Source organism: Vulpes lagopus, chromosome 4 (assembly GCF_018345385.1).
Source record: "Vulpes lagopus strain Blue_001 chromosome 4, ASM1834538v1, whole genome shotgun sequence".
Lineage (NCBI taxonomy): Eukaryota > Metazoa > Chordata > Mammalia > Carnivora > Canidae > Vulpes > Vulpes lagopus.
The window spans coordinates 97,606,528-97,634,175 of record NC_054827.1 but is presented as its reverse complement, the minus strand read 5'-3'; the positions used below and the strand labels follow the sequence as shown (position 1 = coordinate 97,634,175).

Here is a 27,648-nt window from a genome sequence, read left to right as displayed (position 1 = left end):
ATCAATGGAGCTGTAATGACAAGAGAGTGGACAGGGGTGGTCCCTATTTTGTTTAGTATTTTCCCCTCTCTGTCCTCTGGTTATCTGGCTCAGGAAACAAGTGCAGTCATAAAACTGTATGGCAGAGTGCTGGAACTAAGGCCCTAGAATTCTGGGTTGGAGACAGAAAATGGAGTTCCAGGGAACCAAAAAGTACCTGCAAGATCATGGAAAGGGAGAACTTGAGAAAACAACCCCCTGAGGCTTTTTATGAACTCCTGTACTCCTTTCCCCCAGCCCTGAGCTGCGTATGTATAGGTTTGGTCCTAATTAGTATATCAAAGGATCTATGGATGGACTGAATAGATCATATCCAGGTCACAAATGGAGTGTAGATGAATAGGACTGCAAAGGCTTTGAACACTGAACTGTTATAGGAATCGTAGCCCAACAAGTACAGAATACACATCTGTGTAGAAACACATGGAATATCCACAAGGTTAGACCATAAGCTTACCTCTTAGCAAACTTGGACAAATTTAGAATAATTCAAATAACACCAATTTTGTTAATAGGTCATAATGCATTTAAATAAGAATAAGTGAAGATAGACAATAAAAATCTATTACACAATACACTTTTAAATAATTCAGTAAAGAGGAGTTTCTTAAAGGAATTAGAAAATATTTTAAACAGGACAAAAATATAAATTCAACATATCAAAATTTGTTGCATGCAGCTAATCAGTGCTTAGTGGGGAATTTATAGCCCTTAAATGCATGTACTACAAAAGAGAAAGTTCTCAAATTAATAATTTAAGTGCCTACCTGAACAAAATAGAGAAATTAGAGTAAAATAAACCCAAAGCAAGCAGAAGGAAGGAAGCACTAAAGAGCAGAAATCAATGAAACTGAGAACTGAAAAACAATAACCAATTAAACAAAAATTATTTTAAAAGATCAACAAAATTGATAAAACTTTAGTAAGGCTTACAAAGTAAAAAAAGAAAGACACTAACTGCTGAATTTGGAAAGAATGAGGGAATATCACTAATGATCCTCACAGACATTAATAAGTTACAAAAGGAATATTATTAACAATGCTATACACATAAATTTAACAATTTAGATGAACAATTGTTCAGAAATAAGCTACCCAAATTCACTTATTTCTACTTTATTTCTTTTTTAAAAGATTTTATTTATATATTCATAAGAGAAATAGAAAGAGAGGCAGAGACATAGGCAGAGGGAGAAGCAGGCTCCCTGCAGGGAGCCAGATGCAGAACTCAATCTCTGGACCCTGGGACCCCTGGGAATCATGTCCTGAGACAAAGGCAGACACTCCACAGCTGAGCCACCCAGGCATCCTTCTACTTTCTATTAAATAGATTAAATTTATCATTAATAGCCTTCTGAAAAGGAAATTTTTGGTAGCTAATTGATTTACTGGTGAATTCTCCAAACATGTAAAGAAATATCACTAGTTCTACAAAATCTCTTCTAGAAAATAGAAGAGGTTAATACTTCCCAATGTGTTCTATGAGACTAGCGTTACTCCAAAACTAGAAAAAAAACCCAGCAGTGTATAAAGAGAAAACCATATTCCAATAATCTGTATGGTCACAGATGCAAAAATCCTCAATGTAATATTGCCAAATTGAGCAAAATAAGAAATTTCAAAACACTAAGCATTCATCTCTGGGATGCAAGGCTGGTTCAATATTCAAATATCATTCACGGTAACCCACACTATTAATTAAAGAAGAAAAACCTCTACATGATCATATTAATTTATGATTCAAATGGTATTCCCTTAAAAAAAAACAAAAAAACAAATGGTATTCCCTTGAAACACATCTAGAATTGGACTAGAAAACAAAGAGGCATATTCCATTACCCACAGAACTAAAGGTAAGAAGGCAGGAAGAATCCAATTTTCCTTAATAATGGAGACAGACTTCTGAACTAAGGGACGGGAAAAAAAAGCAGGAAACCTGGGAGGCAGAAGATCTGAATTTGAACTATTGCTCTGTCATTAAGTATCCTACAAAAGACCTTTTCCATCCTAAATACATTTCCCATATGTTAGATGAAGACTATAATCTTTACCTCACAGGGTTACTGTGATGGCAGAATGAAGTTGTGTATGTAAAAATGCACAATACATGGAAGGGAATTAATAAAATTTAAGCTAATGAGCAAAGCCTTTTCAGAGCTTGTAAATATGAAGAAGTTGAATATATTTAGTCTTTGAATTTCCTATAATTGTTTCTCATTTCAAATTAGTGAACCGGAACTGAATGCCAGGAAGCTGATGTCTTTCTGTCCTTTTCTTTGATGACATCATCCAACTCATGAATTTAGGGTTTTATACCTAGCCACACTATCCACCAAGGGTGAAGCAGAATGAAGACAGACTCAGATATGGTAGGACTCAAAAGTTCTAACTGCAGTGCACTGTTAAGATACTAAGGCTTGTCACAGTATATGCTCTGGGAAACCCCAGGGCTGTGATTCAGACATGTCTGAGACTGTATTCTAGCCCCACCTGTTACAAATTGGAGGCAAGTCACTTAATGTCTCTGAACTTTAGTTTCCTAAATTTTAAAGGGGGATGATGCCTAATGTACAAGGTGAGGATAATGTGGATAAGGCAGGTAGGTGCTCAGCAGAGATTCATTCCTTCCTTTCTCTCCTCCTTAGCTGTGCCCAGCACAATACAATAAGCTAGCAAGTCAAGGGCTTCCCTCTCTTCTTGCCCTGAAATTGTATTACCATCTCTTGAGCCTGGACCTCCTCAAAGATATTAATCCATGTGGACAGAGGCCCAGGAAGAACTAGTTCTCAGCCTCAGAGCTGTGAATGAGACATCTTGGGACTATCTAGCCTCACTGAGACCAACTGTCAGATGACTGCAGCTCCACAAGGGGTACCAGACAATTCCAGTGACCCCCCAGAATATGAGCAATCTGGTAGATGCTGCTCTAAGCCACTTGGTTTTGGGGTGGTTTTCTATACAACCATCAAAAACTGATACTGCCTGGCAGGGAGGTTACTACCATGTGCATTTTACAGATGAACAAAACTGAGGCTCAGAAAGCTTATGAGACATGCCCAATATCACATGCCCAACTTGGGACTATCTTGCAGTGCCTTTAAGTCTGGGTCTCTGGTCAGGGTCCACCAGGCAAGGCCCTTTTACATGCTTTCCTTTTGCAGTTGCTCTGAAACTAGACGAAGTACCCAGAGGCCTTCACTAACTAATGGCTGTCAGAGATTTTTATCACTTTCAGAACAAGTAACAGGGTTCTTCTGATTTTGTGCCCTCTTTTCCTAGTGTGTGTATGGCATGGGGCTACATGTGCAAATGGATGATGAGCTTCCAGATTTAGGGTGGACTTATTTCCTCTTTGTCTTCCTTCTGGGCAGTATCCCTCTCCCCCTGCTCCCCATGTGGGCTCAAGCACCCAGGATGGCAATGATGGTGATGGTTAGACAGGGCTATAAAAACCCCAGCAGCAGCACTTCAGGAGGGATGCATTTCATGTATGGTATTTCAGAGGGTCTCTGGAGCAGGAGCAGCAGAACAGAACATCTGATTTCTCTTATGGGCATGGAGAAATTGCTACACTTTGATTTACAAGTGTCAGAGGGAAATAGTGCTGCAGTTGTGACCTCCTCAAAAGTGTGCCCTGCTCACAAGCACCTGCCTCTGCCTGGGTGTTGGCTCTTCACTGTGCTTGCTGAGTTGATGTCTGTGGGTTCCACTCTCTTTCTCATGAATCTGACGTTCAACAGGAAGCCCATAACCCACCTTGCCTTCCTGGGGTCTTCAAGGGTGCCCTGCTTTGTGATCACATACTTTGGGGCATAAGTCCTAAGCAGCCTGTTCATGGTGGCTATCCAGCTGATAGCCTGCCCTGCCTGGATGTCAGCCTGGTCTACACCATTCTTTGGGAACAGTGGACATGCATGTCTGCCTCCAGTGTTTCTTGCTGGGGTTCTGCCAGTGAGCCTGGGGGCCCCTGCTGTGATTTGTTCAGGAAGAAGAAAGAAAGAGGGCCAAGCTCATTCTTGAGTCAGCCCCTCAGTTGCTTCCAACCTCAAGCCCCAGAGATGCTTCACATCTCTCAGCAAAATGTAAGAAGAGAAACCTCTTTCTTTTGTCCAGAGAAGACTGAGGCAAAATGTAGAGATACTGATAATTCACTAAAAAAAAAAAATCGCTCTTCTAGACTTCTGATCTTGAAGGGAAGGTGGTACTTCCATGGTAGGGGAGCCCTTCCTGGAGGGAGGAAATATATTGGTATTCTCTGCTAGCTTGACCACATGAGAGTGATCCAGAAGGAACAGAAAAATGGAAAGACCCAGTGAGAGACTAAAAGCTGATATCTCATGCAGAGCTCACACACATTTACAAAAGTAACATGTCAGTACCAAAATTACCTTGTTTCTAGCAGCTCCTCGCCTCCTTCTGGGATTTACCTGCTGCTGTGGGATCCAGGTGACCAACCTAAGCCCAAACATGGCCCTGTGGGCTATAGACATCAGGATAGAAAACTCAGAGCTCTGACAGGGAAGGGGCCACAGGAGTAGGATTTGAGCCCCTGGAATTATTAAAAAATTCAGGAGAAATTAGCCATGAGGGCTTGGATGCCATCCTGAAGAGTATTTCCTTGCTGTAGTCTGTGCATGCCATCCTGAAGAGTATTTCCTTGCTGTAGTCTGTGCAAATGGACAGCAAAGAGGGGGTGCTCCCAAGGTCCTGGGAGGTGTTAGAGTCCCCACCGGCACTGGGTATTGTACACTTCTCCCCAACACCTTCCCTGAAGGAAGAGGATGCTGGTAGCTCATGTGATGCTTGTCTGCTCCCCAAACCTGCTTGTCCAATTAGCAGTGGAGGGGACTAAAAAACCCCAAGGGATCTCTTGGGGGAAAATAATATCTTTCATCTATCACTCATTGCTCCCAATTAGGCACATTTTTATCTTTACAACTGAGACCAAACTGATAGTTGAAGGGGTCCTGAGAGGAGGCGGAACATTTGGAGGTATGTGATCCCTACTGTTGGGACACCAGAGCACTCTTCTTGTGAGCTTGGAGAGTGAGTAGCTGGTTCAAAGCCCTGTCTCTTCCTATTCTCCAAAGCTTAAGGGAGTAATAGAGGACAAGAGCTGCTGCCCATCACCAAGTAGGCCTCTTTGCAGTGGTCCTGCCCTGACTGGGTTGGCATATCTGAGTCCCTTGGGAGGGAGACAGGGATGAACACCAGAGACCCCATTCCCTCTGCCCTCACTGAGCTCTGAGCCCTCTTGGGTCCCAGGGAGCAGGAGCAGAAGCTGAGGCAAGATCAGTGGTGGGCCATCATTTGTCATGGGCCAAATGCCTCCTGGATGGGGGGACTCAGGGGACATAGTAACTAGTGATGGGTCACTTACTATTATTATTGTCCCCCCACCCCCTCACTCCTGAAGACACATGGGCTAGAGCCAATTCTCCCGCATCTATGAAGTGTTTGCCCCTTGGCAGGTGCCAGAGGAAACAATGAAAGGGATGTATCTAATTCCTTAGATACATCTCAGGCATGACTCAGGAGGGATAGAAAAGCAGAATGTGAAGTTTTCAAGAATAGATCGAATCTTTAGAATATTTGTTCCCAAATGTCCTAAATAAGATAGACTCTGGTGCTAACATGTGACATTGTTTAAATAAAGTGACAAAACAACCCTTTGGGAATTGTGTTCATGGGTTTACATACCAAACGGCTTGTCTTCGAGGTCCTCAATATAGTGTCAGGCCTGGGAAGCCCCATGCCTGCTGTTGGTGGCTTAGGACCCAGATGCTAAGATGTGGGACTGGGACATACAGCCAGCATGGGCTGTCTGCCAGCTTCTGATCCTTTCTTGAATCTTCTCAATGTCAATGCTCAGGCTTTCTTATGTTTGGCTGAAACTCTCTAGGGGTGACAACTTGGCTTCCCAGCTTCAATAAGTATGAACCAAAGCACACATCTGTCTTTGAAATGCTGGGGCCACAGGTTTTGTGGCTGTCTTGTTTGGCCACAGTCTTTATTCTCAAACTGGGACATTTAAGTTGTGTCTGCAGAAATAAGCTACTCCCTACATGTGTACCAAGGCAAAACCTTTGACATCCATGGAGCTCACCTGGGAGATGATGGGCTCACTTAATGACTTTTTTCGCTCAGTGTGACTTCTTGAAGCCAGAAATTAAATAGACACTTAGTTGGAAAAAATCCAAATCCAGGAACTTGAGGCTTCTGAGCCTGATGAGTACAACAGCAGTGTACAGAACCTACCCTCCTATAAAATGAGTCCCCTCCCCACCAATGCCTGCAATGGGGAAGGAGAAACACTTGTAAACTCCATGCCTCTACCTGCAAGACCCATGTGGAAGCTACGTAAACATTCCCCAAATATCTGGCAGGAGTCCAGCCATGCCCCACAACTCTGCCCTGTGTCCTTGAGGACAGTCTAATGTCTCAAGGGAGGATTCTTTTTATATCCTCCAGCTTGGGGTTACCACATGCTCCCTCGAACCACTTCCCATACTGCGTGGCCAGGAGCTTAAGGTGACCACCGAGGAAAGTGAGGGGCAGCACTTACCCCCCGCCTGTGCCACCATTCTTGCTGAAGTGCGTGCGTGGCTCGCTGGATGCCAATTTCAGCAGCTCCGTCCACTCCCGCTCCCATTCCTCTTCAGTGTACACCAGCCCTGACTGGCACAATGGAAGCCGGCTCAGGAGGTGGTGGGTGGGCCTCCTTACCCGCCCCATCCAAGTGAGCCTGGCATCCCTGCTGGACCCCCTGGCTTAGTCCAAGGCTGACCAGCACCTAGGCTGGTCACACCTGCTAGTGGCCACTGACTGTCCCCATTTTCTATCAACAATATTTATTCAGAACCCATAATCTCTAATTTCAATGCTGTTGGGGAGTCCACCCAGCAACAAGGGTCATTCCCAGGGTGTGAGAATGACTGAACATTGATCTGCACACACAAAACTTGGGGCTGACCACTGAAAAGTTTAAAGGAATGATGGGCCAACTTCAATCAGAAAGTAGGCAGATTCTTCCTCTCGGACAGCAAAGTGCTAATGTATCCCATTGTTAGGATGATTGGGATTCTCTTTGGATTGTGAACATACACAGAAGCCAAGGCTGTAGGTTGTGCCAGAACCAGCTTGTGGCTACACCCAGCCTTCAAGCCACCACCAGTAGTGACCAGACATAGGTGACTATAATTTGTCATTAAGCCAGGACACCTTTTGACAGAGAAGATGATTGGTTTTCATAATTATGCAAGGACAGGCATTGTGGGTAGACATGTAGTGACTGTGTGCCAGGGCCTGAGCTTTCATAATGGGCACCTCTTCAGTTGGTTTCAATGGGGGAGGCTTTACTAGTCACAGAAGCCATTGCTCTTTGACTTCACAAGACGGACTTGGCCTTGGGGCCCAGCTCTGGACTCTACTATTGCTCATGGCTGTGTTTGGTGTGGGTCTCAGGCTCTGAACACACCAGTGGGTACCAACCTCCTTGTTCTGCTGCGTCTGCTGCCACCTCCACCTCCGCTTTAGGGCTTCCCTTTCAGCCCCTGTCCTCATCATGGTGTAGAGAGCTTTCCGCAAAACCAGGTCCCGGTCGTGAAACCCCCACATTCCTGTAGCAGGAGGCCCATGAGGAGCAGAGGAGAGAGACAGGATGTGAGGATGGGACAAGCCAGGAGGTGACTCAAACTGCCACAACTTACCGGGTCTGGTCTCCTGCATCTGCACACACAGAGATAACTTATCAGTCAGCTGTTCATTTCTCATGATTAGCTAGCAATTCCCCTCTGTTCTCTTTCCCCGTTTCCCATTGAAGCAAGTCGATGAATGAAGGAGTATGTCCCCTTCTCAGAGAAACAACAGTGGGTAAGATCATATGCTTCCTCTCTCTGGGACCCTTGGCAAGCTCTTTTAATCTCTCAGGTTTGCTTTGAGGGACCTAATATTCACTGTCCAGGTCTTGGATTTAAGTGAGAGATAGTCTCTGTGAATAAGCTGGTCACGTGTCCTCACATAGGGCCTCAAGCCAGGATGGCAATCAGACCCTGGTTTCATCTAGGGTCTGCCATATCTAATGTCTCAGCCCTAAGGCATCTCACTCTCCTCAGAAGCAGAGCATCAGTGGACATGACTGCAAACATCTGGACCCAAAAGAAAGGACCTGCTTTGGGAGGGAGAAGATCTTTGTCCCTTACCCCTTCCCCAGGCTGTGCTGGGTGTTAAGGGGTTATAAGGAAAATAAGCCACCTCTGAGTACATTTTTACAGCAGCTCAGAAGTGGTCAAGACACTCAACAAATGGAACAAACAGTAATGAGAAGTGCAGCTCTGGCTGTGGGGAAAGAGTAGGGGAAGTCCGTCCATCCATCCATCCATCCATCCATCCATCCATCCATTCTATTTAATTAAATGGCATTAATTCCACTTAATTAATTCTAAACTTACTTCATAATAGGGGTGAGACACCATTCTGTGTTTTGGGAATACCTACAGCAGCAATCAGGACAGACTAAATTCCTAAGATCTCGCAGAGTGCACACTGAGGGAAGGTGAAGCAGTCATCATATTAGCACATAACATACCCCGTCAGGGGTGGATCACCATAAGAAGAGATGAAACAGGTCCTCAAAGGGACAGGATGCTGGGTGATACTGGCCATGGCATGAATGGAGACATTAGGATATAGACTCAAGTGGGTGAAGGAGGGAGCTGAGTTGCCATCCCAGGCAAAGGGGAAGGCCATGCCCAAGAGGTGCCCACCTGTCATACTTGAGAAACAGCAAGTGGGAAAGGTGGCTGGAGAGAGGATCAAAGGGACAAAATGGAGAGTGAAAAGGTGGACTTTTAAGTGAGCTGGGAGCTTCTGGAAAGCACTCAAAAGAGGAATAACCTGCAATAACCAAATCTTTAAAAGTTCAATCTGGCCATGAATCCTTTAGTGCAAAGATATGTAACAACCAGGGGCTGCTATGGGCTTTCTATCAAGTGAGGCTTTTGTCTTTTACAACACAGATGGAGGGAAGTGGCCATTAATGCTCTTTTTATAAACAGGCCAAGATGATCTTTCTCATCCTTCAGACCTGCCTATAGTGGCCTCTCAGGACTCTCCCAGGTAGGGCAAGTCCAGTCTCAGTTCTCATGGCTCCTTGTTTGGGTCTCTCTTGCAGGTAGGGTCTCCTTGCCCCATAAATATTTGCTTACAAGCCTGGCTCTAGGATTTCTGTCATTTCTGTGTGTGCCCTACAATCCTAGGTCAATATCAGGCCTGGTCAGCAGGTTCAATAAGTATTGCTGGTCAGTGTTGCATGGCTCCTTTAGTCAGTCAGGTCAAACAACTAAATCCCATGAAAGGAAAACAAAGTACCAGAAGGAAAGAACTAATTGGCTATGAGCCCCAGACTTAGCCATGGCCAGGTTGGAGCAAGGCTGGCCCACAGAAGGCTTCCTCTTTCCTGGCTGATGGAAGGCCCACTGTGCTCACTGGGAAAATGCCTGTCCTCAGACCAGACCATGGTGGCAGTGACCTGATTTGTGGCTTTGTCCACCTGTAATGCTGAGGGGAACAGTGCCTCTGCACACTGCAGTTTCTGAGGGACAAGGCATTTTCCTTTGCAGTGAATGAGGCTGTTGACACAGATGAGAGATTTCTTCTCTTCTGTTCTTGCCAAGTTTTACACACAACGAGGTAAAAATGTTCCACCATAGGGGAATCATTTATACATTTTGATGAAATATGACACAACTGCCAAAACATGTTTTTGAAGAATAATAGCATGGGAAATTCACAATAGGATTTTAAGGGAAAAATGCTGGATTCCAAACTGTGAACATAGTGAGATCATAATTTCACTGGAAGAATAAACAAAAGATAATATGCCAAAACATTAGAAGAAGCCATTTATGGGTGATGAGATTGTTGATTTTTATAGTTGATACAGGAGAATCACCTGGGGACTCATGCATAGGCATATCGTCTTTGTCTATTCTTCCAGTGAAATTATGATCTCACTATGTTCACAGTTTGGCATTCAGCATTTTTCCCTTAAAACTACCCAACCTATGTCTTTTTGTCAGTACCCAAGTGATTCCCCTGTGATTTACCCAACCTCTGTTTTTTTGTCAGTCTAAGTGTATGGACTGCTATCAATGCGGTAGCCCCACAGTACCCAACCTAATGTACTACTCCCCAAACTCCCTGCTCAAGCCCAAGTGAGCTCAGCTCTGCTTCCAAACATCCTGCAAATTCCTGTCTTCATGCTTTTTCATGCAGTCTCCTTACTTGGAATGCCCTCTTTCATAATCTTTCAAGTCTTTCAGATCTCAGTAAAATCCCACCTCCTCCAGGAAGTCCTCTACACCATGATCTCTAATTCCCATCCCTGCAGCTCATGATTAGGCCCCTTTGTATTATATCAGATCTTTTTTCATGTGTGCTGTGTCCCCACCAAGCCTGCCAGCTACTTGACAAGAAGGGCTAGATTGCTGGCTATATCCCTTAAGGACTCCTCCAGATGAATGATGGCTCTACTTAGTGTCTGTCCTCTAACAAGGAGCAGAACACACCTGGGGTGCTGCCACCCTTTGTCTCCGTTGTGGAGCTTACCCAGTGAGGCTGCGTGTAAAAGGCAGTTCCCATCCCCTGTAGTGGCCAAAGGAAGAAGCCGTTTACAGCTTGTGCACACAGTGGACCACCAGTTCAGGCGACCTGAAATGAAAACTCACTTTAGAAGAGAATCCTAGAACAGACCATTGTGAGTGTTTGCTAAGTAAGCATAAACATCAGCAGATGATTTTTGAGAGGGCTCTAGAGCACTTCAGTAAGAAGGTAGAGCATTATGGCTACTTTTAAATAAAATACAGATTTTTCCCCCCTCTAAGGTAAGAAACTACCAAATCCTCCCATTAATTAGCAAGAAGATTAAGAAACCAAAGGGCAAAGACTTTTGTTCTTGAATCTGGGAACATTTTACACAAAAAATAAAGTTCCTCTTTGCGCAATCTCCTTGAACAAGAGTTTCTCCTTCTGAAAGTTATTTTTCTCTTTTACATCATAATTTTCTGATGCATACATACCTCTGAAAGTATGGTTTATATTTAATTTAACATATCAAAGCCATTATAGCTATTTAGGTATATTCCTGTTAAATCTCATTAACACAGCTTGAGAATTCTGCTTCCAGGAAGATGGAATAGACATTGTTTCTACTAAACACAACTAAAAATCCTGGACATTATGTAGAAAATAAAACAAGAAATTGAAAAGTGAAGAGAAGAGGCAGACCAGAAAACTTGGGATCTGAGAAATAACATGATAGTAGGCTCCTTGAAATTTATTTTTTACCCCCAAATCTTAGACCAGGTACTGCAGAAGTTGGCAACCTGGAGACACCAATGGGGGTAGACAAAGAAATTATGCTCTCTCTAGATAAGATATCTGGAAAGGAACAACTTAGGAAGATAGACAATAACTGCTCTATTTCAACCAAATGCCACAGAAGAAATTATAGCCCATCATCACCCCTGTCAGCAGAGGCCAAAACTTCCAACCATACCAGGCAGTAATGAGTCACTCACCACCTGTTCACCCAGTGCCAGATGGTGTCAGAGAAGCCTGAGCACACAGCCAGCACTTCAACCCTGCTGTGTGGTAATATGGATTCCACCCCTTACCAACTGAGAACATATGGGGAACCTGGCCTTTGACACCCATATGGTGGTAATAAGGTCCCCTGCACCCTCCTTGCAAGGGTGCAAGAAGCCCATTCCTTCACAGGTATCAACAGAGGCAGAGTGGAGAACCTGTGCTTCCACACTTATCTGACAGTTATTAACCAATTTAGAATCCCAGACCTCAGATGAAAAGAAAGGGAGAATTTATTAAACCTGTAGTAATGAATACTAAAGAGATTCAGTAAAGAATACTTTAGGGCACACAGAAGGAATAAAAAGGCTTGAAAGGGCAAGTATGTTGGTAAATGTAAATAAATATTGGCTATTTAAAGCAATATCAGATGTGTTTTGGGGGATTAAAGTATATGCAAAATTAAAATACATGACAGTGATAGCACAAAACATGGGAATATGTAACAAATGACATAAATCCTAAGATCTGTACATTGACCAGGAAGTAGTAAAAGTGCCAAATTATGGTAAATTCTAATAGCTCAAAGGTACATTTTGGAAACTGTAAAGTAACCGCTAAAAGAATGATAAAAGAATGTAAATGATATTCTTTTTTTTTTAATTTTTATTTATTTATGATAGTCACAGAGAGAGAGAGAGAGAGGCAGAGACACAGGCAGAGGGAGAAGCAGGCTCCATGCACCGGGAGCCCGATGTGGGACTCGATCCCAGGTCTCCAGGATCGCGCCCTGGGCCAAAGGCAGGCGCCAAACCGCTGTGCCACCCAGGGATCCCTGATAAAAGAATGTAAAACTGACAAGCTAGTAGAGGGGAAACCAGAATAATAAACATTCCTAAATAATTCAAAAGAATATAAGAGATGGGAAAAAAGAGATACAATAACACAAATAAACAGCAAGATAACAGATTTAAACCAAAATATACCAATATTTACATTAGATGTGACTGAACTAAATACTCTAATTAAAAGATGGAGATTGCCAACCTTACTTAAAAAAACAAGTATATGCTGCTGACAGAAGACACCATAAATATAATGACACAGAAATTCAACAGTAACTGGATAGAGAAAGATACACCATTCAAAAACTATGCAAAAATAAAGGTGAAATCCTATTGATATCAGATGAAAGTGAATAGGATAAAGAGTGATAATTTCATAACAATAACACAATAAAGTCAAATGGAAAATATAACAATACTTAATGTGTATATACCTAAGACTTAGCCTAAAATACATATAAAGCCAAAATTGATAGATCCAAAGAAAAATAGTCAAATATCAAATTAAAATTGGAAATTTTTAACCAAACTCTCTTGATAAACAATAGAATCAATAAACAAAAACTTCATAAAGATTAGAAAAACATAATTCAAGAACTTGAATTATGTGAACTTGACATATATACACTTCACCCACTGAGTGCAAAATAAATACATATTCTTTTCAAGTCACATGGAATATTTTCTAAAACTGACCACATAATGAACCATAAAAAAGTGTCAACAAATTTCAAAGGATTTGAAATCATTCACGCTATGTACTCTGGCAACACCAAATATAAGCTAGAAATTGATGAGATAACCAAGAAAAGTAGTCAGCTTGGCTGCTATAACAAAATACCACAGATGGGGGAGCTTAAACAAAGACATTTATTTCTCACAGTCGTGGGGGCTGAAAGGCCCAGATCAAAATGCTGGCTGATTTGGTTTCCAGTGAGAACCCTCTTCCAGGTTTGCAGATAGCCACCTTCTTGCTGTGTCTTCATATGGTAGACAGTGAGCTCTGATCTCTTCCTCCTCCTATAAGGACACTAATCCCATCATGGGGGCCCCATCCTTGTGACTTTTATCTAAGCTTAATTATCTTTCAAAGGCCCTACCACCAAATACCATCACACTAAGGATCAGTGTTCTCACATATGGATTTGGGGGGACACAATCAGTCCATAATAGTACCTTATTAAGGCAGTTTGTTCACTGAATGTATCTGTGTCTAAAAGGGACCATCCCCTTTCAACTGCTTCCTATGTAATCAACCAGATGAACAGGAGAGGGGTTATATAGACCTGTTTTGAAAATTCAATTCCTCCCTGACCATTTCTAGTCATGTTGCTTCTTTCTTGTCTGTAATGGAACCCCAGGCTGGCTTGTTTGGCACACTTGGTGGGTGGCAGTTTAACCAAAAGGGAACTTAGGGGATTCAAACTTAATTATGATTCAGTTTTATAAAAATGCTTTTTTCCCTCTTATGGCTGAACTTTGTGCATGAGAAGTCAAGTTGTGATTAGGAAGTGACTGAGAGGGATGCCTGGGTGGCTCAGTCAGTTAAATGTCTACCTTCAGCTCCGGTCATGATCCTAGTGTCCTGGGATCGAGCCCCACATCAGGCTCCCTGCTCAATGGGGAGCCTGCTTCTCCTTCTCCCACTGTGGCTCCCCCTGCTTGTACTCTATAAATAGATAAATAAATAAATAAATAAATAAATAAAATCTTATTTAAAACAGGAAGTGATTGAGAACAAAGGGTAAGTTACAGGCACAATGATAGCATATGACAATGTTGTGAGGGAGGAGGGGAGGCAAACAACTCTATGTGGGGAAGGAACATCCTAGACCCCAGAACGTTATCAGGGAGGGTAGTACATTGATCATGTTTTATTTCTCAGGGCCATCCTGTAGGTTTCTACAAGAAGAAAAATGTTCCTGTGGAATCTCCCAAATGCTGCATATGCCTTAAATGTAACAGCACCCTTCTGTGATCCAGAAGTCCCAGGTTTTCTATCAGCATCCATGAAGCCACAGAAGGCAAGTTTATTAGCTTTCAAACACAGTAAATATTGGACACATCACAGTTCTTGACACAAAACAGACTTTTCCCAGAAGCCTCATAAAATAGAAAATAGAAATAGAAATAAAATAGAAAAGTCTATATCCATCAGGGGAGGGAGGTCCCACAAAGACAACAGGATACTATTGGAAGAACAGGAATAAACATCAAGTAGCCTGGGCCCTACCAGGACTGAAACCCAGCCTCAACTCAGTGGTCTGTGACCAGAGTAAGGTAATCATCAAGGAAAGGGTGAGCTCTTCCTAAAAGAGGACAACATCATTTGGAGCATCTGTAATTTTATAACATTACATTACATATACAATCTAAAGTAAATAATTTCTAGAAGTCAAGCAAAAATTACTAGGTATGTCAAACCAAACAAAAACAAAAAATGAAAACCAACCAAACAAAAAATACCTCAAGAGTAACTGAAAACCAAAAGGGAAAAATGAGTTAACAGAAAAAGACACTCAGATTATCCATATTTTGAAGTTATCTGACAGACACTTTCAGTCACTATAATTATTACATTCAAGAAAATAGAACAAATGGGGCAAAAGCAATATTTGAATAGATAATCATCAAGAATTTTCCAAAACTGGGACACCTGGGTGGCTCGGTGGTTACTTTTGCCTTTGGCTCAAGGCATGATCCTGGAGTTCTGGGATCGAGTCCCCAGTAGGGAGCCTGCTTCACCCTCTGCCTGTGTCTCTGCCTCTCTCTCTCTCTGTGTCTCTCAGGAATAAATAAATAAATTCTTTTTTTTAAAAAAAGAATTTTCCAAAACTGATGAAAGGCACAATTTTTAGAGGGTCTGAAAATTCCAAAAAGAATAAATACAAAGCAAATGGCATATAGTGAAACTGCTGAAAATTAAAGAAAAACTCTAAAAAGCAGAGAAAAAGGAGAAATATTACATATCAAGGGGAATAATAACAGAAGCCTACAGACAGTGCAATGAGAACATCAAAGTGCCAAAAGAAAATAACCTACAATCTAGATTTTCTACCCAGTGTATCTTTCAACACTGAACTTGCTAGGAATATAAGGTAGCTTCCTCAATCTGGTACAGGTCATCTGTGCAAAGGCTGCAGCTAAAATGATATGTAATGGTAAGATATTGAATGCTTTTAACCTAAAGTAGGGAACAGTACTCAATACTGATGAAGGTCTGAGCCTGTGCAATATGGCAAAAAAGAAGAAATAAAGTATTTTGCTAGAAAAAGAAATGAATGCGATTTGTATCAGTACATAGCATTTATGTAGAAAATACTTAGGAATATACAAAAAAAAAACCCTCCTAAACCTAATAAGGGAACTTAAATTTAGCAAGATCTCAGAAAATAAGATCAATCTCTAGGTATTATTTATATTTCTATTTACTAGCAATGAGTGATTTAGAAAGTGAGATAAAAATATAAAAATATTTAGGCATGAATTTTATGAAAGATAGATTATATCTAGACTGAAAGCTATAAAACTATAATACTTGAAAATGTAAAGAAGATTTAAATAAGTAGAGAGGTTTATTGTGCACATAGACTGAACTTCTTATTTACTCTGCATTCTCCCCCAATTGATCTATAGATTTAACATAGCCCCAATCAAAATCTCAGAAGCTACTTTTTAGAAGTTGACAACTTGATTCTAAATTTACATGGATATAAAAAAGTAGAATAGCCAATATAATTTTGAAGTAGAACAAAGTTGGAGAACTTACAGTTCCTGATTTGATAGCTTGTTATAATGTAACGTAATCAAGATAGTGTGGGTGTAAGAGGACAACTAGTTCAATAGAGCAAAATATAGAGACCAGAACAGACACACACATTTATGGCTACTTAATTTTTAAAGTAAAGATTCCTACAGCTTTCAATCAGGAACGGAAAGCATTTTTCACTCAGTGGAATCAGTGGATATTTGAGAAATACTTCAATACTTCACATCATAAACACAAGTTAATTTGAGGTGGATCACAGACAGAAACATAAAAGATAAATTTATAAACACTCATAGACCTAAGCATTAAAGCTAAAACTCTAGAGATACCTGGGTGGCTCAGCAGTTGAGCATCTGCCTTTGGCTCAGGGCATGATTCTGGGGTCCTGGGATAGAGTCCTGCATCAGGCTCTCTGCGGGGAGCCTGCTTCTTCCTCTGCCTGTGTCTCTGCTGCTCTGTCTCTCATGAATAAATAAATAAAATCTTAAAAAAATAAAGCTAAAACTCCATAGCATTTCAGATAAAAGGAAAAAATATTATCAGGACAGGCAAAGAAAAAAATGGACACATCTGGCTTCATAAAAATAATATTTCTGCCTATTATTAAAAGACATTATAAAATAAAGAGGCAAATCTCAGACTGGTATAAAATATTTGCAAAACATGTATCTGAAAGGGATTTGTAATGCATTTATTAGGAGCTCTTACAAATTAAAAAGAATTAGCCAACCTGATTAAAAATGGGCAAAAACTCTAAGACACTTTACTGTGAAGGATACACAAATAGTCAAGAACATGAAAATATGCTCAATGTTACTGGTCATCAAGGAAATGCAAATTAAGACCACACTAAGTCATCTCTTCATTCCTACTAGAGTGATAATATTAGAAGGATTGACAACAACAAATATTGGGAATACAGAGCAAGTGGAACTTCCATACTTTGCTTTTGGGAATGTAAAATGTCATGACAATTTGTAATAATCTTTTGGCAATTTCTAATACAGTTAAACATATGTTTACCATATAATCCAGCAGTTCTATTCTTGTGTATTTACCCAAAAGAACTTAAAACATAAAATTTACACAAGAATATTCCCAACAGCCTTATTTCTTAATAAAACTAGTTTCTAACAAATCCAGGGTTGCATCTCCAAAATAAGAAATCAGCATTTAAATAGTTACCTCAAGCTCTGTTTTCTAGTGATTCTAGGTCAAGACATCTTCATTCACTCATAGGAAGCCACTGGAGGATGTACTATACCAAAATGAGGTGAAAACCAAAAGCAGAGAAAGATGGGAACTAGCAGGGAAATGGCGTGAACAGTTGGGAGAGAGACAAAGGGCATCTCCAGGATGGTGGAGATAGAAGACTCCATTGTCTCTGGATGGGGGTATGCTTGAGTTCAGGATTACATTTTAAGGTTTATAAAAGGTTTTATAAACCTGGCTCACTTTATGACATTATCTTACAAGTTGGGTGACACAAACATCACCTTACATGTCTTGGATTATATTAAAATTGCTTTTGAAATTTCTTCGAGTTTATGAATGGATTTCACTTACATTTCTAATGTTATGTAACTATTGATGTATATGATTTTTTATTGAAGCATAATTAACATACAATGTTATATTAGTTTTGGGTGTACAACACAGTGATTTGACAGTTTTATACATTTCTCAGTGCTCATCATGGTAAGTGTAGTTACCATCTGTCACCAGGCAATGTTATTACAATATTATTGACTATATTGCTTATGGGTTACTTTTCATCTCTGTGATTTATTTTATAACTGGAAGTTTGTACTCCTGAACCCCCTTCACTGATTTTGTCAATCCTTCCCTCCCTACCCTGTCCTCTGGCAACCACCAGCTTGTTCTCTGTATTTAAGTCTGTTTGTTTTGTTTCTGTGTTTTTGATTATTTTCAGATTCCACATATAAATAAAATCATATGGTGTTTGCGTGTCTGGGAAACTCTATTCTTCCTTCAAATATGAATGATAGTCTTGCTGGGTAGAGTATTCTTGGTTGTAGTTTTTTTTTTTTTTTTTTTTTTTTTTTGCCTTTCAGCACTTTGAATATATCATGTTGTAATACGGCATTGTGACATAGATTTTTAATTTGGGGAATGAAATATTATAGCCATCTATTGGGACTTTATCTCTTAGCGGAATTTCAGTCAAATGAAAATGTTTATAAGAGATATTTCCAAGAAGTTGTGAAAACATTTAATTGATTTTTTTAAATATTTTTTTTCAAGATTTTATTTATTTATTCATGAGACACACACACACACACACACACACACACACACACAGAGGCAGAGACACAGGCAGAGGGAGAAGCAGGCTCCATGCAGGAAGCCCAATGCAGGACTTGATCCCAGGACTCCAGGATCATGCCCTGGGCCAAAGGCAGGCACTCAACTGCTGAGCCACCCAGGGATCCCAATTTTTTTTTTTTTTTTAAGAAAGAGAATAATATTAATGGGATTGAAATAGTTGGAGGGGCATTGCATTATTTACATTCCAACAAGCCATCTGTCATTAAGAATTAATTTTAACAAAGGGTGCTATTGCTTTCAGTAATCGATAATGAAATATGAAAGGCAAAAACTACAAGTAATGTTGGAAGGCCCTCAAAGTACTTTCAGTTCAGAGTTAGAGTTACTGCCTAACAGATTACCACATTAACAAAATTTAATATAATAAACCATGTCAGTAATGTGCTTAAATTGGATACTGATCTGCTCTATAGTGCTTTTTGGTTAAGATTCAGTAGCTGCATTTTAATGATAAGTGGTTTATTAATATAAAATAATTGTATCCTTAATTCTAAATGAGAACATGTATTAAAATTAACAGTACAAAATTAAGTGGACAAGCCTCTATTATTGATAATGTTAATGCTTATGCTGACAAATTGGCAGATTCTGACCACTTGCAAGTCATCTTATTAAAGCTAAATGAGAATGCAATCAAGGGCCTTAATTGACCCTGCCACTGGATAACTGGTCAGAGACAAAATTGGAAATAACATGCCATCAATTTGGTAACTTCTTTTTTTATTTTTATTTTTTCTAGGTTCCTTGAAATAGCAACCTGTCTCACTTGACTTTTTCAAAACCTTTTAAGAAACCTCCAGGCGGGGAGACACTAAAACTGGGTTGCCATAAAATGAAAGAAAATTACAAGATTCTTGCTTACACAATATAACAGAGCAGATATAACACCTGAGAGCTCAGTACACTTAATGTTAAAGTTGGGATGGCCCCATTCATCCTCTGAAGCTGTGCTAAGCTGGCAGTGGCTCCTCTCAAGAGCCAGTGGGTGCAGAGGTCTTATAGAGAAACAGGAGAAGGAGAAGGACAGGGAGGGAATATGCTCATTAGGAGGTGATCTGGTTTGCCCATCTAATAGCTTTTCCCCTCTCATCCTTGCTCACAGAACCCTGCTGTCTGGTGTTTTCCAGGGGAGACGAGATTCCTTCCCTGCCCTGTGGAATTAATGTTTCTAGAAGCAAGATGATATGTGTGTTCCATGCTCCTTGCCAGGGATCAGTGCTGGTGTGGCCGCATACTGCCACTTGGTCCGTGGGGCAGCTACTGAGAAAGTGCTGTTCATCCTTCAAAAGGGACATAAACAGGACCTCTCCCTCACTTCCCTGGATGGTGTGTGAGGATGTGTCGCCAGAGGCATCTATAGCCATGTTGTACCCTAAATGCAAGCAGCACTGATCTACTGAGGATAGAAGGGAAGAAATTGGGTGTGCCTGGGTCCTTGATGACACTGGGGAGCTGCCAGCCTGCATGACCTTCCCTGTCCCCAGACTCCTGTTCTGTGGGGTAATGATGGTCTGGCTGGCTGAGTCAGTGTCTCCTGCTCACTGCAGGGCTGACAATGAATCACCTAGTTCTATGTGGGGCTACACATTCCCATTTCACAGACAAGGAAACAGGCTCAGGAAGTTAATGAACATGCCATGGTGCACTGAATCTTAAAGGGGCCATTTCTCATTCAGGGCAAAATCAGATCATGAGCAAAGCTGATTGAATTTAGTTGGACATGACTGAGTTTGTTGGTAAGCCAGTTTTAACTTCTGTGAGCTGCTTTGATTTCAAAAAATATATCCTTCAACAACTAGTGGGGCTGAAGCTCAGGTATGTTAGTCTGAAGCCACAGGCCCAGTCTTTCTATAACGCTTCCTTAGAGAAACAAGAGTTATTCATTTGTGGGAAGCCTGGGTGGCTCAGTGGTTGAGCATCTGCCTTTGGCTCAGGTTGTGATCCTGGGGTTCTGGGATCAAGTCCTGGGGTGCTGGGATCAAGCTGGCAGAGCCAGCTTCTCACTCTGCCTATGTCTCTGCCTGTCTCTCTATATCTCTATGTCTCTCATGAATAAATAAATAAAATCTTTTGTTTTTTTAAAAGACTTATTCATTCCCTTTCCAGCTCTTGCTCTCATGTCTCTTGCTCTCATTCTATTTTTACTAGGAAAGTTTTGAAGAGTGCTGAGGGCAGTATACCCATCAGACAAAACCAGGCCTCTGCGACTCTCTTATTTGCTTCAGCTCGTTCCTTTTGACGTAAAAGAAGAAAAAACTAAAAATCAAGTTGAAGTTCCCTTGATGTGTTTCCTCAGTTTTTCATTCTCATTCTTCTCTCCCTAGCTGTATCACTACATGAATTTGATGACTTTTGCATTAAATCACATAAAAACAGATAGATAAATTCAAGGTTGAAAAGTGTCGTGCACAAGGCTTCTTCCTCTGCCTCTGGTTTCCACATCAAAACCATGTTATTTCCTTCTTTCTCACATTCCTTCCCCTCTCTCTCCTTTGTTCTGTCTCCCTAATGCTTCTGTTTCCCTCACCCCAACACCATTCTCTGGCATTGCCAGTATTCAGGCAGAGTAGGCTCCTCCCCTTTCTCTCCCCGTAGAGCACACAGATCAGACAGTTCACTGCTCTGACCTCTCCTTGTTCCAGCCACACTTCCAGGACCTGGGAGAGAAAGCCAGCATCACAGAGCCCTTAGGGAAGGGCAGTGGCAAACGAATCCTATTGGGCCATTCAAGAATGCAATATAAGAATAGGCTGTGACCCTTGAAAAAAATTATCATGAAAAGCAAAAGAAAAGATAGAGGGATGTTCTTTAAAAGAGGCCAAAGAGATATAACCAAATGCAATGCAAAACTTTGATTAGGTTTTGGAATGAAAAAAAAATTATAAATGAGATTTGGGGACTAATTGAGAAAATGTGAATATGGGCTCTGTTAGGTAGCATATTAAGTAAATATTATTTTTCTTAGGAGTGACAATGTTCTGGCTTCATAGGAGAATTTTAATATATATACTTGCAATGCACATTCAAATGGTTCAGAAAAATGTTTATATAAAAAAAGAGATAAAGCAAATGTGACCTAATTCTGTAAATTGGTGACTCTTCCTGCAAGGTATATAGGTTCTAATCTTTCAACTTTCCTGTACATTTGAAAATGTTCAAAACAAAAGAATGCCTTGTGGATTTGTTTTAGTTTTACATTTGTAAATGTAGATACTCTATTCTGGTGCCAAAGACAGTATCTATGTAAATTAATGCGTTTGTCTTGATTTAGTTTTTAAAAAATTGATTGAATTCAGTTAAACACACTTTGGGGAAATCTAACTGGTGCAGTTAATAGTTCCACTAAATTTTTCTTCTCTTCAATAGATGAGCTGGAATTTTGACAGTATGGTTATAATTTTCAAATTCAGAGCCCTGAAGCTTACAGGTGAGTTCTCTGATATGGGTCGATCCTTTTTTGCATCCGTGCAGACAGCATTAATAAATCATCATCCTTTTCAGGGCAGACATACTAATCAATCATCAGTCTTTCCACAAAAGAAACAGAAGACCTGCTCATCCTTTTTCAATTCATAGCTATGTATGATAATGACCAATTGTTTCATGTTGACAATGGGGACATAATGAATTATTCACCCATAAAGCAGGCTTTGGAAAACCTACTCGTGCAGATCTGAGGCCAGAGTATAAACAGCCAAGGGCCAAGAGAGGCAGCCAGCTGAGTTAAACACAGGGATCCTCGAACTAGATTTTCTGAGTTCGAATCTCAGTTCCACTACTTCTTAGTAGTGTGACCTTGGACAAGCTACTTTGTCTCTCTAAAGTCTCAGTTCCCTCTTTTAAAAAATTAGAATAATAAGAGTATTGATCTAATAGAATTTTTATGAACAATAAAAATATTATTTTCTATTTGGGGAAGCACTTAAAACAGGGCTTGGCATATAGAAAATACTATATAAGTGTTTTTGTCAAAACAGGTCCAAAACCCTGGAATAAAGCAAGGAAGGTATTAATGCATAAACTAATGAGTGAAAAAATGAATCACATTTGGATTAAAAAGTGCCTGCAAATACTGAGGTCCTTTTGGGGATAAGCATAGTTGCTTCTGCATTCATGAAGGACAGGTCTAAGGGAGAATCTATTCATTCTGACTGCCCATTGCTGCTCAGTGAGGTGAGGACAGGAAATAAGAACTGTTTAGGAGCTTGTATAGCAATGGTCTTCTCTGCAATACTTTCACCATATTTATAGAAGTGATGAGGGAACAAAAAGGCAAGCTGATAGCAAAGTATAAGCTAAAATCTCAACTTCCCCACCCCCCAGATGGACTGTATGTGACAATCCTCAGGCACTCCTGGCTGCCAAGAACAGAGGAAAGGGAAAAACAAATGGTTAACTGATAGAGATCACAGTCCTACAGGACAGGAGTCTTACCAGTTTGCAACTGCTTTAATTACAAGAAAAAAGCTATCTCTAGAACCTCCTTTAGACTCAAGTTCCTGGAACCCTAATGTCACCCTCCCTTCCATATGATAGAACATCTTATATAATCAGTCTACTCACAATCCCAGTGCAGTTCTTTCTGCCCACAGGTCCTGCCCCTGTTATAAGAAAAATCCTTTTGGCCATTGGCTCCTGAACCCCACTTCAAACTACATCCGAAGTATTGGTTCAGAGTGAATTGAAAGTTTTAAAGATGTGGTAGTTCAGTACAGATGGCTTGAGAAGCCCCGTTTAGAGGTCTCCAGAAATGCAAATCACACTCCTGCAAGCAGATATATCTACCTGGTAGAGCAGCATCTTTTTTTTTTTTTTTTTTTTGCACCAACATTCACTGTTTACCTTGTAGTATTAGGAGAAAGAGGCTTTAATGAAAAAAGTTGAGGGATGTCTGGGTGGCTCACTGGTTGAGTGTCTGCGTTTGGCTCAGGTTGTGATCCCTAGGTCCTGGGATCCAGTTCTGCATCAGGGATCCCACTGGGAGCCTGCTTCTCCCTCTGCCTATGTCTCTGCCTCTCTTTCTGTGTCTCTCATGAATAAATAAAATTTTTAAAACAAGAGCAGCAGCAGCAACAACAAAACAAAAATGTTGAGTAGGTCTAAGGGAAAAGGAATCATACTAGGAATATAAGAAAAGAGGAGAAGCCAAGCTGGCCTTACAGGTACTAAGTCCAACAGACCAAAAAAAAAAAATGACTTTTTAAGAACACTGAACTATTTCTTATGTCCCTAGAGCTTCTTGTTGATTTTTACTTTTGGTAGTTATTCTCTAATTATTCCCAATTTCTTTGCCATACTCAGAAAATCTATTTTGAAATAAGATCTTATGTGCATGTATGTAGAAGAGCAAACAGTGAGAGCTGAAGGCTTTGTTCTCAGTGGCTGGAAGAGAAGCCCCTCTCCCTGAGATAGGTGGGAGAGACCGATATAAAGAGAGAAAGGAACCAGAGATAATAATCCTTCTATTCAACACTTCTTTGAAATGTATATCCAAGTCTCAGATAAAATGTGGTAAATCCCCAATGACCAAAAATAAATATGGACTGAAATGAGAAATATGCACCAACCCTGCATCTCCTGTAGGTGGAGACATTTTGTCTGTTTAATCACTTTTCACAAGAATTGGAAAAAAAAGTCTTTGAGATTCTGTGATGTGGGGAATTGGGACAAGGGAACCCCCTCACTGCACATGAAGTTAGGACCCTCAGAAACTACCTCCTAAGTGCAAGGATTAAAAATAATTCCCCATCCCTGGGAAATGAAGCTGAGAGAGAAATGTGTCTTTTCTAGACTGGGCTTAGCAGAGATTAAAAAAAAACCAAAATCAATTTCTTCCAGGCATGTTATAACTATTGACTGGGCTCTGATTTGAGCTAAAACTGATTTGTGGCTTGAAATGCCTAATCAAAGAAATTAACATAAAGATTGGTTATAGGATGGTAATTTCCTTTGGGAGTCTGGCATAAACAAAGAAACAAACAAATATATCACTTAACATAGTTGAGAACACCCTCAACTCAGGCCACCAGATTCCCACAGATAAAATTCTACTAACAACCCCAAACTACAAGCCCAAGAGGGGTAAGCCTGGGTAAGCCATCATGAGTAAGACTTATAGATACGAAATCACAGATGCCTATGAAGTTGAAGCTAAAAACAGTCAGCTAGAGACTATAAGCAAACATGCTTAAAATGTTGAAAAGACATAAAATAAGGAAATAAACATGTCCAAAGAATAAGAGACAGATTTGCAAAACAAAAATAGGACTTAAAAATGAAAGAGGATAATAGAAATAAAAAACACAGTCAATTGTATATCGAGTCAGACAATGTTGAAAAAAACAAAACAAAACAAAATGAAGTCAGAAGAAACGATCCAGAATATAGCAGTAGAATAAAAAAAATTATCTTTAACGGAGTAGCAGACTGACATCTGATGTTTCAAAAGAAACAATGGTAAATAAGCTAATGTAATAATATCTTCAATGTCCTACATGAAAATAACTGGCAACAACTGTCCAGCAAAAATGGTTTTCAAAAATGGGGGTAAAACAAAAACATTTTAGGACTAATAAAAGTGGAAAAAATGAAATCGGCAGACATTCACCCAAGGAAATTCTAAAGGATGAGCTTCAGACAGAAAGAGGCGCTAATACACAAGAAGAAATGAAGAGAAACAAAAATGGTACCTATATGGGTAAGTCTAAATGAACACTGTATAAGACAATAATAATAATAGCTGATGAGATTAAAAGTATAGAACTAAAATGACAAAAACTTATACATCAGGAAAAAGGAGGAGGTGAATAAAATTAGACTAGTCTAAGGTCTCTGTTTTATCTGGGTATAGGTTAAGATATTGATGAATTTGAGTTGTGATTCACATGTATATGAATTAGGGTAATTTCTCAATAATAGAAAGGAAGGGAATGAAATGATTAAAAAATATTCCATGTAAAAAAAGACGGCTTATAAGGGAGGAAGAAATATCACATAGAACAGGGACAAAGGGTGGTTATATTAAAATAAATGTACCGGTTAAAGACAAAAGTTGTTAAATTGATTTTAAGAACAAATCAACCACATGCTGTTTACAAAAGACACATCTAAAATATGAGAACACAAAAGTATTAAAAGTAAAAGTATGGCTAAGTATGGTGTATCTGGCCAATTTTAAACTAAAGAAAGCTAGAGTAACAGATAAAAGAAACTAAAAGGCAAGAAAGCACTACTAGAATCAAATAGGCCCTCTTCATAATGTTCAGCAGCTCAGTTCATGAGGAAGACATAACGTAAGTTGCTGTATTTAATAACACAGCCTTTACTTGATTTAAAAATCCATAAAATAAAAGGAGATATGAACAAATGCAATCATAATGGGAAATTCTCATGTATCTCTCTCCGTAATTAAGAAATTCAGTAAAAAATATACAGACTTGAAAAACATAATGACCAAATGTACATATATAAAATTATACAGCCCACAATAGAAGTCTATGTTATTTTTAAGCAGACACGAACATTAAAAAGACAAAAAGATCATATTCTGGTCCATAAAGCAAAAAAGTCTCAACAAAGTCTCAACAAATTTCAAGTCATACAGATCATGCTCTCTGACTATGGAGCAATTAAGGTAGAAATCAGTAATACAAAAGTAACTAGAAATATTTAATGTACCTTCCATTTATTTAGAAATCAGAAAACACCTCCAATAATTTGTGGGTCAAAGAATAAATAAAAATAAAAATAAGAATATTTTGAACAAAAATGTTACATTTCAAAACTTGTGGAATGTGGCTAAAATAGTAATGTGAGGAAAATTAATAATTTTAAACCCTTGTGAGACAAAAGAAGAAAGGTTAAGAATTAATGGCTTAGGTATTCATCTCAAGAGTTAGGAAAGAAACAGTAAATAAATCCAAAGTACAAGACAATAATATAGATCAGGAATTAGTAAACTTTGGCCTGTTGGTCAAATCTGGCCAGTGGTCTATTTTTGTATGGTCTGAAAACTAAGAATGACTTTTATGTATTGTAAAGGTGCGTGTGTGTGTGTGTGTGTGTGTGTGTGAGAGAGAGAGAGAGAGAAAGAGAGAGACAGACAGACAGACAGCCAGACAGAGAGAGACTAGGGGTGAGGAGAAGGGTGTGTGTGTGAGATGGAGAGAGTAGGAGATACGGAGGGAGGGAAGAAGGAGTGTGTGGAGAGATCAGGAGAAAGAGAATCAACATGTGACAGAGACGTTATGTGACTGGCAAAGCCTAGAATATCCTTAAGATATGAATAAGAAAGAAAGGCATTTTCAGACCAACAAAAGTAGAGAATTAATTGCTATTAGGCCTGCACATAAAAACAACACCAAATCATATCAAACCAGCATGGTATAATAAGTCTAAATCTGTATGTACCCAATAACATAGTTTTAATGTATATAAAACAAAAGTTGATAGAATTTAAGGAGAAATAGAGGAACCCGTGATCACAGGGGAGCTTTAATATGCCCCTTTCAGTAGCTGATAGAACAGGTGGAATAAAGCTTAGTTAGGGAAGATCTGAACAACAAAAATCAACAACAACAACAACAACAAACAAACAAACAAACAAACAAAAAAACCCCAAAATCAACAAAATTGATATAGTTAACACCCATTAAACACTATACCTGAGAAGGGCAGAACTCAAATTTTTTTCAAGTGCATAGGGAATATTTTCCAAACTTCATCATATGCTGGGTCATAAAGCAGTCTCAACAAAATTTAAATGTCTGAAATTATTCATTGTATATTCTCTGACTATATAGAAGCTCGAAAAAATTTAAATTTCATATTTTCTTAGACATTAAGCAATATACTTCTTTTTTTAAAGATTATTTATTTATTTATTCATGAGAGACACACAGAGAGGGAGAGGGGGGCTGAGACACAGGCAGAGGGAGAAGCAGGCTCCATGCAGGGAGCCCGACGTGGGACTCGATCCCAGGGCTCCAGGATCAGGCCCTGGGCTGACTGCGGCACTAAACCACTGAGCCACCTGGGCTGCCCAAGCAATATACTTCTAAA

The 27,648-nt window shown here is 39.9% G+C and overlaps 1 protein-coding gene across 3 annotated transcripts in view; it reads right to left on the bottom strand.

Annotated features, from left to right (window-relative positions):
• The window catches only part of OTUD7A (OTU deubiquitinase 7A), a 380,270-nt gene that overhangs the window by 43,862 nt on the left and 308,760 nt on the right, over positions 1-27,648 (bottom strand). For all 3 annotated transcript variants that reach the window (XM_041753205.1, XM_041753204.1, XM_041753206.1), the window contains exons 7-9: positions 10,648-10,749; positions 7,531-7,658; positions 6,605-6,717 (exon numbers count right to left, since the gene is read on the bottom strand). In XM_041753205.1, coding sequence (XP_041609139.1) covers positions 6,605-6,717; positions 7,531-7,658; positions 10,648-10,749 — 343 coding nt within the window. The remainder of the gene's footprint in view (positions 1-6,604; positions 6,718-7,530; positions 7,659-10,647; positions 10,750-27,648) is intronic.